General features: G+C 44.9%; 1 protein-coding gene across 2 annotated transcripts in view; it reads right to left on the bottom strand.

Annotated features, from left to right (window-relative positions):
• The window catches only part of GNB5 (G protein subunit beta 5), a 493,189-nt gene that overhangs the window by 296,120 nt on the left and 183,765 nt on the right, over positions 1–13,304 (bottom strand). For both annotated transcript variants that reach the window (XM_069222460.1, XM_069222461.1), the window contains exon 3: positions 9,269–9,380. In XM_069222460.1, coding sequence (XP_069078561.1) covers positions 9,269–9,380 — 112 coding nt within the window. The remainder of the gene's footprint in view (positions 1–9,268; positions 9,381–13,304) is intronic.

The following is a 13,304-nucleotide window of genomic DNA, read 5'->3' as shown; positions in this document are numbered from 1 at the left end:
AAATACACCACAAAAGAGACCCCACAATGGATTATATAAAAATATATCTAATGTATCTTGTGCATCAAACACAAACCAAAACCACAATATCCATAAGTACTGTGGGCATTATGCAAATCCTGAATCAGTACTACTTATCTTGGCTAGCCAAGGATAAAAATGTCATAGATCACACCATCAGGGGTTGAGGTGCAGCAGTTAGGTTATAATAGAAAACAGATAAATCACTGTGTATCATAAATGCTGTGCATATTATGTAAAACCTTGTTTGTCCTGGTATACATAGGGCCAAAGTGACATATGTCACAATTGTGACAAATAATAAAGTTGGAGCATCATTTCAGTATACTCCTCCTAAATACGTGCCTCATCATTTACCCCGAAGAAACCCCTAAGCAACCTTGCCAAATCGTGTTTGCACTTCCCCCAGGGTTTGCAGGATATCCAGGTTTCCAAGGTAGGTACAGGAGCAGTGGTGTCCCTACTGTTAGTAATACAGTAGTTGTGTCCCTGAGCATAAGCACAGAGACACCGGTGTACCTCTTACATAGGGTACGATAGCTACAAACAGTTCATGCCTGTTTCAGAGACAGTCTTCTATTTCTCTCAGGCTCCTCTACAGTGGTGAACCCTGTACAGTAATGCCTTGAGGGTCGGATGTGGCTGCACGCTCCTCCTGCCAAGACATTGAGGAGCACAGGACGGAATCGCACCTTCCCCCAGCCTCATTCACTCCTCTCACTTGCAGAGACGTGGGAGAAACTTCACAGGCGCCTTCAAAGAATTGGTCCTCACGTCTGAAGGGTAGCACAATGCGCGAATGGTTCCCTCGCATCCACTCTGTGAGTTGCTGAGGGGGAAACGTCTATAGGGTAGAATAAAAATACACACCCACTATTTGTAGGGATAAGGGATCAGCCAACAAGATCAAGCATTCACCACTCGCTAATAAAGGAAGTTAATGTGGCCAATCTCAGAGCCTCACAGCAGTCCAGCTAGAACGGGGGCTCGGAAGGAGCAGGGGTCAGTCAGTCAGCCCCTCAAGAACACTTGCAGTTGGGGGCAAAGCAGGCAGGCCAGCACATCAGGATAACAATGGTGGTTCTTCCCTCCAGTCCCACAGGATCTAGTGACCCACAGTCAAGGAGAAGCTGGCAGAAGGGCAACAAGCAGAAAAGCAGCCCAGTGAGTCCTTTATGCCACCCAGCAGCAATAGGTAGCAGGGCAATAACAGAAGAGCAACCCAGATGAGTCCTTTGGTGAAGCGCAGCAGTATTTCTCTCAGAGCTTCAGTTCCAGTTCAAAAAGTGCTCTAGAATTAGGGGTCAGACCCCCTGTACTTATTCTCCAAAATGTCTTTGTTAGGGGGTGACATCAAAGGAACCCTTTCAAGTATAACACAACCCCCTTCAACCTAGTCCTGGCTCCAGACATCAGTTGGGGGTAATTCAGCCTATTGTGTTAGGGCAGGACACAGCCTCTTGACATGTAGGGTGTGAAGGACCCTCCCTCTACCTAGCCCAGGATGACCATCAGTATACATATGTGTGCAGATGCCCCTTCTGTCACATCCAGCCCCTCCCTATGTTGTGGATGTCTTGTAAGTTTTCACAAAGTGTATCTGTCACTCTGGCCTACAAGTGGGTTGGAGTCAGGCTGCTAAACACTAGAGTTATAATCGCAGAGAAATGCATTCTTTCTAAAGGTGGCATTTCCAAAACAACAATGTAAAATCCAACTACACCAGTAAGCAGGATTCCTCACTACCATTCCAAACATACTAAACATGCACACACTACTCCTTTTAGATCAGAAATTACCACTTAAAATTATATAAGGGAATTCCTAATGCTAACCTGTGGGAGGAGCAGCCCTTACAGTAATGAAAAATGAAATAGGGCGTTTGTCACTACTAGGACATGCAAAAACATAAAAGTATAAGTCCTACCTTTTACATACACAGCACCCTGCTCAAAGGGCTATCTAGGGCCTACCTTATGGGTGACTTAGTGTAGTGAAAAGTGAGTTTAAGCCTTGGCAAGTAGTTTGAATTGCCAAATCAATGTGGCCGTAAACTGCACAGGCAAACACTGCAGTGGCAGGCCTGAGACAAGTTTGAGAGGCTACTTCTGTGGGTGGCGCAATCAGCGCTGCAGGCAACTAGTAGCATTTAATTTACAGGCCCTGGGTATTTAAAATACTACTTTACAAGGGACTTACAGGTAAATTAAATATGGTAAACATGTGTTAGCCAATCAGACCAAGTTTTAGGGGAGAGAGCACATGCACTTTAACACTGATCAGCAGTGTTAAAGTGTCCAGAGTCCTAAAGCCAACAAAACGAGAGTCTGAAAAAAAGGACGAGAAAAGCAAAAAGTTGGGGGTAACCCTGCAGAAAGGGCCATTTTTCAATACAAGTGTAAAAAAGAAAAACAAGGCAGTAGGTCTCTTCCATCTATGCACCACAGATCTGGAACTACTACTATTTGCCATAAGGCCAGCCCCAAACACTGATCCAGTGTGGTAAAGCGTCGAAAACCCATCTCTTTAAGGAACACTACATCAAAATGCAGTAAGAATCCAATAACCAGCTACCTCTCCTACTACTCATTGACTGTATGTTTGTGTTTGAACTTGTACAGTGCTTCACTACCTTTTCAGCTAGATTCATGAAATACAAATACCACATACATACTTACATACATAAACACAACATGATAGCCATCTTGGAAGTATGACAAAAGTAATTTATAAGATGGCCATGGCATTATATCATGCCATGCTAAATAATTTAATGTGGAGGCCATCATGGGGTATAAAAAATATACTTCCAAGATGGCAGCTGCTTTGAGTCACAGCCCGTGCATCAGAAATATACCTTCAAGATGGCCGACACTTTGGATCATGGCTTAATGCATCACAGTGCTATTGCCTTTGCCAGTGCTTTTTGCAAAGCCAAGAGTGTCAAGCTGTGGAGCAGTAAGAGAAAGATGGAGCAGGGGGGAAGAGATAGAGTGTGTGTGATGCCAGGCCACAGCAGTCCACAGTGTCAAAGAGAGGGGAAAAATATGACTGAGTAGTGGACAGAGCTGGGGTAGAGGTGTGAGGGAAAGAATGATCACTTATTTGGGATAGGAGGGGAAGAAAAGGAGAGAGGGAAAGGGGAGGGAGAGAGAGAAAGAAACAGGAAATGTACTCCCATGAAGCGCTAAATCACAAATTATAAGGAAAAAAACTGGCATCAGCAGTGGAAGGATACACTGAATCATTAAAAAAACAAGGGCAAACCCTACATGCTGCAGAGGCAGGACAAACACAAGAATATGGAACAATGCTATAGAATCAGAAACAACTTAATGAAATAGAGAAAGAAGCCATCCAATTGAGAGCAAACTTGAAGATTACTCTAATAATACCTGTATACGTTTTGATTACATTGATGTCTGCGACCGACAGCTAACAATGACTGCAACAAGAGCACAAGAAATGGCCAGTGTTTGCTATTTGAAATACAGGAACCTGCATTTACCTCTCCCCTGCCTTTCACAGATGTACATTTCGATACTGCTTACATCGTTTTATTTGCCATTACTCGATTTATTAAACTTTTTGGCATGAACAGCACAGCTTTTTTAATATTTTACCCTGGGAGTGTTGAAATTGCTACTTTTTGTAAAACCGTACATGCTATAATGATGAGTTATTTATTAACATGATTAATGTATTGTTTATGAGAATACTATTATTAAAAAAAAAAACATTCAACTAGTGCTAGATCAATACACGAAGTGCCATAAATGTAACATTTCATATTACTTTCTCATTTTGGTGTGTAGCCATTTTTAGCTATAGTTTTATACACATTATTTTAGCAAACTAGGCCTGCCACTGTGCACTTTAACCTAGATATCTTTTATTTTAGCTTCCTTATATTATTTTAACAGTAACCACATTTGCGGTCTTGTTTTATTTTCTCTATCTAGCTGTTCTTCGCCTAGGTCAGCACTGCGTTCTCAAACAAGACATTTCTTTCACTCTGTGCTTTTCTCAAGGCTGCAGTAAGATAGGTTGCTGGCAAAAGTGGTACGCTTTGTCTCCAATGTTCACAGAAACATACACACTTTTAAGTGGGGATCCTTTCCTGGAACATCAGATGTTTTTTTATAAAAACACTACTTTGACCCATTTACGTTAGAGAGAGATTCCAGCCAGATGGCCACGACTGTATGCTGATTGCTTCGCCACAGCTACTTATGTAGACTACAGGCCTCTTGCTCAGGTATGAGGGATCATGTCTTCCCGGGGGGAACCTGAAGGGCAGAATTAGAGCTTAACGTCCTGTGCTCTAACATGGCCTAAGTAAGAACTATCTTTAAAAATCTCAGTGACAACATGGTAGCGTTATTCTTGTGTTTTACTCTCCTTGTTACGATCTTAATCCTATTGTGCTTCATCGTCCTAGTTATTGCAATACGTGCCTTATTATCTAAGATGCAGTTACTTTAATAAAACCTTATTGAACTATATTCTGCCTCTGATTGTCCTTGCATACGTGAGACTAATGTAAATGAGAGAAACAGATGAGATCTGAGTGACCACGATTCCTGAGGAGTCATTTATGTCATGCGCCCAGTTGCCCCAATCATCCCTACTCTTGGGTGGAGATGAGGCACTGCTACTTAGCCGGAACAAACCCAAATTAGGCCAACAGGTATCACATGGTGCGGGTTCAGACTCAGTCTTCCACAGTACAGGTGATTCTGCCGCCCGAATCCAGTAGTCTCATTAGGTTAATGAGAACCTACACGACAACGTAAGCCTACTCTTTCATCCCATCTCCCAGAACGATGCCACAGTGCATACTATGATGAAGCAGGGCCGAACATACTGCTTACCACTTAGTATGGCTCAAGCTCAGGGAAGAAGTACTTCAAGCCCACTTGCACTGCGTTTTTATCACCAAAGGAAAGGCTGGTGTCATCACAGGCAGAACATGTGCAGAGAACTCGATAAGTGGCTGCATGCTAACAGTGAACTGTGACACCCAGTAGGCCATGACCTCTTGTATATTGAGGAGAAACCACAGCCATCTTGGATTATCAATCATAAATTCCCTCGTACTTCACAACGTCTTTGCTAGCCAATCAAGATACAATGTTAGTGTTGCCAGGAGATCCCTACTGGAAACTCAGATTTTTCCTGCCCAGTCCTTCGCATCCTAAGGATTAGTACTGATGATCACTGGGAAGTATTCTGAAAAAGTATAATGTCCTTGGAAATTGAACTTTCAACTTTCTTACACATTTTTAGGAACTCCTCTAATTAGGCGCGGCTCCTCCGTGTGGGCGGAGGAGCGTCACCCCCCACCAACCCACCCGCCAGCAGCAACCAATGAAAATCCTTTTACATTGATAGGATAATAAAATCTGTTTAATAAAAGGGGCTGGGCATTGGGGGTGACGAGCTGAGGGGAGTGCACTGTGCACTCCCCTCAGAGCGCATGTGTGTTTGGCTAGCCGTCTCGGGCCGTCCAAACACACATGTGCACAGGGCTCTCCCCAGCTAAGTTGCTGGGCTGGAGAGAACCTGCACAGGCTCCCAGTCTGCATGAGCAGCGTCAGGATTGGCGCAGGGCAGGTTGGGAGCCTGTGCCAGCAGCAGCGAAGGGAGAGGATTGCAGCGTGGGAGCAAAGCAAGTACTTTTTTGGGTATTTTTATTCTTTTTTTATTGCTTTTTTTCCGCGCCCTCCGCGCCCCAACGCCCGCCCAGCCCCAGCCACACAAGCAGCTCCTGCTCCTAATGACTACAGTTGTTATTACATTAAGGCTCTCATTACAAGTATTGCAGAATTGGTGGATATAGGTGGACGGAAGCTTTGATTCTGGCCGCCATTTCCAGACCAGAGCCCGGTAATAATGAGTTTTCCCCCGGGAATGGACAATAACTGCTCAGCCCCAGAAATTCTGGGTCATTTTCCAAACAGTCTTCCCCCGCTGCGGCGAAAAATCTCAGACATTTCCTGCCTGTTCTGAGCAGGTAGACAGTGTCAGAGGCCGGTGATAGGACAGGGTCATAGGTGAAGGGTAAGCTTGTGCTGGGTCTAACCGTGGGAGCATTATTTGCTCCCTTATATTGTTCTAGTGGTCGAGTGGGGTTTGGGCTGTGATGCTGTGCTGCACACAGCTCATACACATGCAGCAGTGCAAACAGGCCTGTTAACTGCAGGCCCAGAACTATTGAGTTTGGAGCTTGCACACTTGACAATACCTGGCCAAGAGACGGTATGCTTTGCGATATGTGGAACTTCACCTGGAGTTACTGCTTCTGATGAAATACTACAACACATAATGAGGATCTTCAAGTTATTCTGTTACAGAATAGAAGGAATATTGGATGGAACTACATTGCACATGCATATTTGGATGTAATTCTGAAGGACGTGGAGTTCTAGTGTGTGATAGGAATTGCTAATGCTCGGGAACACCAGCAAGTTAATGCTGTTGAGTGTATTGCAATCCCAGAGAGGCCAAGTAGAAGCTATACATCATCTTACACCAGAGAGCGTTTAATGATGAAACTTGAGGTGCTTAAATAAATCATAGGTAGAAGTGCTAATGGATTTATACACGTACTGAGGTGTTCGTTCTTCATATGTTTAGAGTTCAGGAATTTACATACGGGGTAAGACCACGGTGTATCAATTCTCAGTTAAGTTTAGATACCTTAATAACAAGTTAATTTAGATATCACTTTGTGTACTAGCTTTGCAACTAAACCCTGCAGAAAACATTGACCAACAGAAATGACAAACCAGTGCTATGCATGTTAGGTTGGTGCATTGTGATACATACTAAATATCGCACACAATTTTGGTCATTGTAAACTCAATAGGCCCCAGAGAGTTGCAGTAACAACTATTCTGGAACATTTACAACTATTAAAGGAGTAGTAATTAGAGATAGTGCTCGACTTTTTCGAAATTGCCATGGCATTGATAGGTAGCGTTTCCAAGAAAGGGCAAACCACCAAAAGCACATTAAAGCCAATGGTTGATAGGGCCTGAAACAAAGCAGCGTCCTTCTCTCTACGTACTCTTGTTCTTTTTTGAAGAACGTATGGCATGAGGTCGCCAAATTAGGAAAACGGTCTACGCACAACTATGCTTTCATAAGGTATGTTGATCGGGATGTCCTTAAATATACCAAACAAGATGGTTTGGTATTCAAGATGTCTTCTCAGACATCTCTTGTTATATCGGTGCAGGCATTATATGGCTGATCATTTTTACCACTCATGTGTGGACATTGCATTCTTTTTTAATGGGTAGCCTGTTTTTCCAAAACAAATTAGCAGAGCTAAGGCTCTGCTATCTATATAAATACCAATGGTTTTAGATACTAAGGGGAGAATGTCTCCAAGGACTTCTAATAGAATAAACTAAGGTAATTTAAATTCTATATAGGGTGATTGGAACAGGACACTTGTGACAGATGCACCACCCTATCTCAGCTCCATGACCTGATGTCAGACTAGCAAAGGGCCTGGCCATAAATAATTATTGAAAGTGCTTAACATATTAATGTTAAGATGTTTCAATGCTGATTTCATTTCCTGAGATATTTTACATTATCTCAGCATTTAATCAGCAATTGACTAAAACTCAGGACGTTTATAGCACAACTCTAAAACACGGAGCCTCTTGGGAGGTAGCCTCGTGGTATTCTATGCACAGCTGACTAGTGGGATTAACGGTACCCTCTCGTGTTAAAATGCATCTGTCCTTCGCAGACAATGCGTAAGTTGCACATTCATATTCTGCGTTGATGCATCATCCTCGAGCGTTTCATGCTGACATGATCCTTTCCCACCTCATTGATTCATAGATGGTCGGAGCTGAACGTGGCATTGATTGCCATGATTCCATTAGATTTCCAAAGAAGTTATTGGCTTTACCCAGTGCTAAACATAGTATTGACAGCAAATATTTAGTAAAACAGAACATGGAAGCATTTCAACAGAGTGACTGAAGAAATGATTAGAAGTATAGATTGCATTAAAACAGACCGTGACAATGTTTACAAATTGTTGCAATGCTCCATGCCAAAGTACTCCCAAATGCACATTTCTGGAAATAAGTGAGAGCGCAGCCTGCTTGCGACTTTTCCTTGCCTTGAAATTCAATTTCCAGTAGCTATTTAAAACACTTTGCGTTTCCTGTTTTGGAGTGTGTTTTGATTATATTCCTCAAGAACATAAACTTATTTGAGCTGGAGTCCTAATGCCAATGCTTGTGCGTGCACCATGGAGGACACAGAGGTCGCGCTGGAGCACATTCATCACAACAAAGTGCAAGTTGCGATTTGCAAACAACCACAGAAGAGCAATCAATAACTCAATGTATTTCTGCAGGTGATGTCCCGTCATCAGATGCTGAACCACAGCCCTCTATATATAGGCTGACCACAACCATCATTTGGCAGTCAATCAGTCAAACTACTTCAACGGGCAGGGCTGGGCTATGGTTTTGTGACCCCCAGTGCAACAAAAATTCGCACGAAGCAGAACAATTGTGTTCTCACGTTTCTTGGAGATTGGTCGAAAAATCCCACACACTGATTTCGGATTCTTTGTCACCTGCATTTTGGCAGCCTATCTTTTGGGTCTACCAAAGTTGTTGAAAGGAATTCATTCTTCGCTGCCTGGCGTGGTACAAAAAACGAGCAGCTGTTTCTTGCAGAGGTGCATGAGCTCAGCTGGATGTTTTCCCTGGCCATACTTCTGTGCTCCTTCCAAGTCTACAGCTGATGTAACTGCATCAGTCCTACAGCGATAAAGCTGCTTTTCTACAGCACACCATATACTTGAAGCAGCCCACAAACCTGTCCCTATCCTGGCCCGCGCCATTCCGCATCGCTGCTGCATCCCGACGTGCGGCATCTACGAGTCGTATCCCAAAGGCATCCTGGACACTGGCAGCGGTCACACCCCTCCTTTCTGTCACCTGAACCCAAGGACTCTCGTATCCCTTCTCCTAGTTTCTGTGCATTTGTATTATTACAGGATTCTGCTCGTTCCTGCATTTTCCATACCCCGCCCCCTCGTTGGTCCAGCTTTTCTTACTCCATCCCCAACACCCTGGACTCTTGTCATAGCTGATAGAAGAAAGGCAAGCACTTTTCAGCTCTTCCTGCAGCTGCAAGCAGTTCGCCAAATACACCAATCTCGTCTTCTCCCATCACCCCCTCCGTCCCTTCCCCGTGTACTCACGCTCAACGTCATGCAGCTTGGCCCTCTCCTCCTCCAGCTTGCCCTTCAGGCTGTCAGCCTCGTTCTTCAGCGAGGCCAGGGTCTCGTTCTCGTGTAGCCCCTCCGTCGCCATCTTTGCAGAGAATGAGAGAGAGAGAGACAGAGAAGGGGTAAGCAGGACTCCGGGGGAGCAGAGCTACGCCGCCGCCGCGCTTCCCGGGGATGGTGATGCAGCCACCGCTGCTCGGCTGAGGGATGGGAGTGACGGCTCCTCCCGCACTCCCCGCCCCTGGATGACGTCATGGGGAGAGGATGACAGGCAGCGTGCAGTTGCAGGACACAGAGGACCATCTCTAGGAGCATCCATGGAATCTCACCAACCAAGGGACATGCCAGAAATCCCAAAGTGTGCCACAAGATGCGCATGCATTGCAAGTGCTGTGCGCAAATTCTGTAACAGCACTAACCGACTCGGCCCCTATAACATCACAGGTATCACACATGCCTTAGAGCAGACCCAACACTGCACTCCCCCCAAAGTTCCCCAGGATTTGCCAGACAGCATCCAATCACATGTACATTACAAGCCTCAAAAACACATCTAGGGCAATTCCGTGCACTCGTCAGGTCATAGCAGGCTCTACATCATTCCGAAGTGTATCTTCCACTCAAGATTCCCACGTTCCATAATGGATCCAATATAATGCACTTACCCTGCTACAAGTGCAGTTCTTGCCCTTTATCGTACACAAAGTACTGCATCTCTAGCCAGGAACCTCACCAGGCTCAATGTAAATTCAGTGCATGTCATTTGAAGCACTTCACCTACTACACATGACCGTCAGCAGTCAACAATGTCCAGGGTATTTCATTAGCCTAAAACATCACAGACTCATGGCATGTCCTATTGTTTTCCACTCCAGATACCTCTTCATTCACAAAGCATTCCTTCCTAAGCATGTCAGCATTCGAAAAGCATCAAATTGCTAGTACATTACCTGACTCAGAGATGGTCCATCCACTGTCTTGAAAGCCCATCCGAAATATCCCAGTGCTGCAGGTGCATGTTATCTCAGGCACCCTAGTACCTGCAAAGCAGTATCCTGTAGCCCCAACAGTATCCTATTCTGGTAATCTGACAAACCCCAAAATATCGCATTGCATCAATGTAATCAGCCTCAAATCATCTCACACCAGGCATAACACCAAACAAAGAGCCTCCAATTTAAAGCATTTAGACTACTTTAAGATGAAGCATCCCAGGCACCTTTTTTATTTTGAGTCCTAGGGCATTTCAGGCACCACACTGCCCTTAAAGCTACCAACCACTCTCATCTCAAGTACATACAGTAGTAAACCTGAACAGAACCGATGCATCACCACACTGTGTGGATCGGGACCACTGCAAAAAACCCACATCACATTTCAGCCTGACGTCGCATCAGAACATCCTCGGCTCAGCCCCTTGCATCCCTCATCGACGGCAGACTAGATTACAACGTACGACTCCGCATCGCAGTCCCACAGTTCCTCAGAACCGACACATCACCATGACTGTGTGGCACATCCTTGAGCCTTGATTGTGGTTGCTCCCTCACCAGGGTTTACAACCCAGCCAATCAGCAACTCAGTTTATAACACACATCTATACATGCATTCATATATATCCACAACATCTTACATGCCTGGACACCCTTACATAAGTAACTCTGTAAGCTCCACAATATCCTAGATATCTCAATTCCCTCTAGGAATCCTGGGAACCTTAGTAGCACCCAGGTCTTCCAAGTAACTTACAAGTTTCAGTGTTGCTCAGGATTCTCAGGGAACTATATTGCATAACTTGTATCTGACCATCCATTGAACTTTCAATCACCTCTTACATCTCCTTAGATCATTCCACTTTAGGATGACACCGGTTGACGGTGCATTAGCAGTACAGCAGCAGCTTCAAAGCATTACATTACAGGTAATCAATCAGCCTTGGAGCACCCAGACAGCTCCAGGAAGCACAACGCCCTCAAGACATCTGTTAGACCTGACACCCTTGGAAGGTAGTCCTCCAAACATTTTGACTACACCCCTCTTGTTTTACTGACTTTTTTGTTGGATTTAAGACTCAGTTGTTTTACACACTGCTAACCAGTGCTAAAGTGCCTGTGATCTCTCCCTTAAACATGCTATAATTGTCCTACACGTAATTGCCACGTTGAATTTATTTAGTAAATGATACTCAGCAACCCAGGGACTGTACATTAAATGGTATTAGTGAGCCTGCAGCAGTCCTTGTGCCACCTACTAAAGTAGCATTTTAAAAACACCTCAGGCCTGCCACTGCAGCCTTTGTGCAGTTTTATATTGCCATTTCGACATGGCAAAATAAGCATTTCTCCAGCCCTAAACCTTCCCTTTTAATGCATATAAGTCACCCTTAATGCAGGCCCCATGGCTCATAGGGCAGGGTGTATTGTATCGAAAAAGTAGGACATGTTGGTTTAAGTATTAAATGTCCTGGTAGTGAAAAACACCTAAGTAATTTTACACAATTGGAAGGCCTATTTCTCCAATGGGATAACATTGTGTTACCTTATTACACTTAATAAGTAATAACTTAAGTTTGGCTGCAAATAGGAAAATTATCTTTACATTCAAATTAATTGTAATTTAAAACCCTCTTTAATTGTACAGTGGGATTTTAAGTCACATTTCTGAAAATGTCAATTTTAGAAAGTTGGCATTTCTTGTCCTAACCATTTGTGCCTTCTGTCAGTATCCTGGGTCACATGACTTGGATTAGTTTAGCCATTGGCCTTTGTCTATTCCTCCCAGACAGCAGCGACGGCCCCCTGCCAGCAGCAACAACTGAAAACCTTTTACAATAAAAACCATAATAAACTATGTTTATTATGGTATTATTGTAAAAGGGGCTGAGCCATGGGGAATGACGGAGGAGGAGTGCACAGCACTCCCCCTCATTGCACATGTATGTTTGGCCAGACGTCTCAGGCCGGCCAAACACACATGCACACAGGGTTATCAGAGATCAGACAGAGACCTCATTATGTGCACAGGGTTGTCAGAGAGCAGATACTTCCACTCTGCCTCAGAGCACCCAGCAGGGTGCTCCAGCCAATCCAAATGCTGCTTTCATGCTGCCAGCAGCATGAAAGCAGCGTTCGGATTGTCCACAGGGCAGGCTGGGAGCCTGTGCCTGCTGAGGGGATGGAGGAGCAGCACGGCACAGCAAGCAAATACGTTTAAAATATTTTTTTAATATTATCCCTCCGCCACTTGCCGCCACTTGCCGCCACTTGCCGCCACTTGCCGCCCCTTTTAATCATCATGAGCCGCTACTGCCAGACAGTGCGACAAAGGAGACAAGATGTTGTCAGGAGGGGCCATACTAGAAGGGTGGCTGGGGTAGAACTGTTTCCCGCCCCTCTTACATTTGGAAGGGCACATCCAGCACACACACAAAGGAACGTGACATCAGTCTTTTGTCGCCCTAGAAATTTTGGAGTCTTGACACAGGATAGGAACAACTTTCCAGAACCCGAGGAGTGGTTAATATAGGGAGTCCCCCTTTCCTCCACTTCAAAGGCTGGCCCTACATATAAATATTGACATCCTGAGCCACTGATCAGATCACTTCTGGACCTTTGGAAGACTTGGAAGAAGGATTATTCTCCTTCCCTGGTGTTGGAAGGACTGTCCTGCTGCCATGCTGCCTGCTCCATGAACCCAAGAGCACCACAGTGAATCCATGGGCTAGCTAGCTGGCCTTCTGTGTGGGATACACGGACATAACAAGCTCCAGAGACCTGTCCTGCACCTGGCCAGCTGACAAAACCCAACTGTGCCTGCCTGTACCTGCCTGTGCCTGCTACTGGCCTCTGCTGGAGTGAGTCCTGATCTCCAAGAGGAGCCCCCTAGGTCCTGGGCCCTTTGCTGGCATCATATTGTTCCCTACTGAAGATTCCCTCAAAATCAATTAATCGCTAAGCATTTCGATGCAGGACCTTGCATCGCAGCACCTCGCAGCTCCTGGACGCAGCAC

This window comes from Pleurodeles waltl, chromosome 3_1 (assembly GCF_031143425.1).
Source record: "Pleurodeles waltl isolate 20211129_DDA chromosome 3_1, aPleWal1.hap1.20221129, whole genome shotgun sequence".
Classification (NCBI taxonomy): Eukaryota; Metazoa; Chordata; class Amphibia; order Caudata; family Salamandridae; genus Pleurodeles; species Pleurodeles waltl.
The sequence above is the reverse complement of the archived record's forward strand: the minus strand, read 5'-3'. Positions and strand labels throughout refer to the sequence as shown.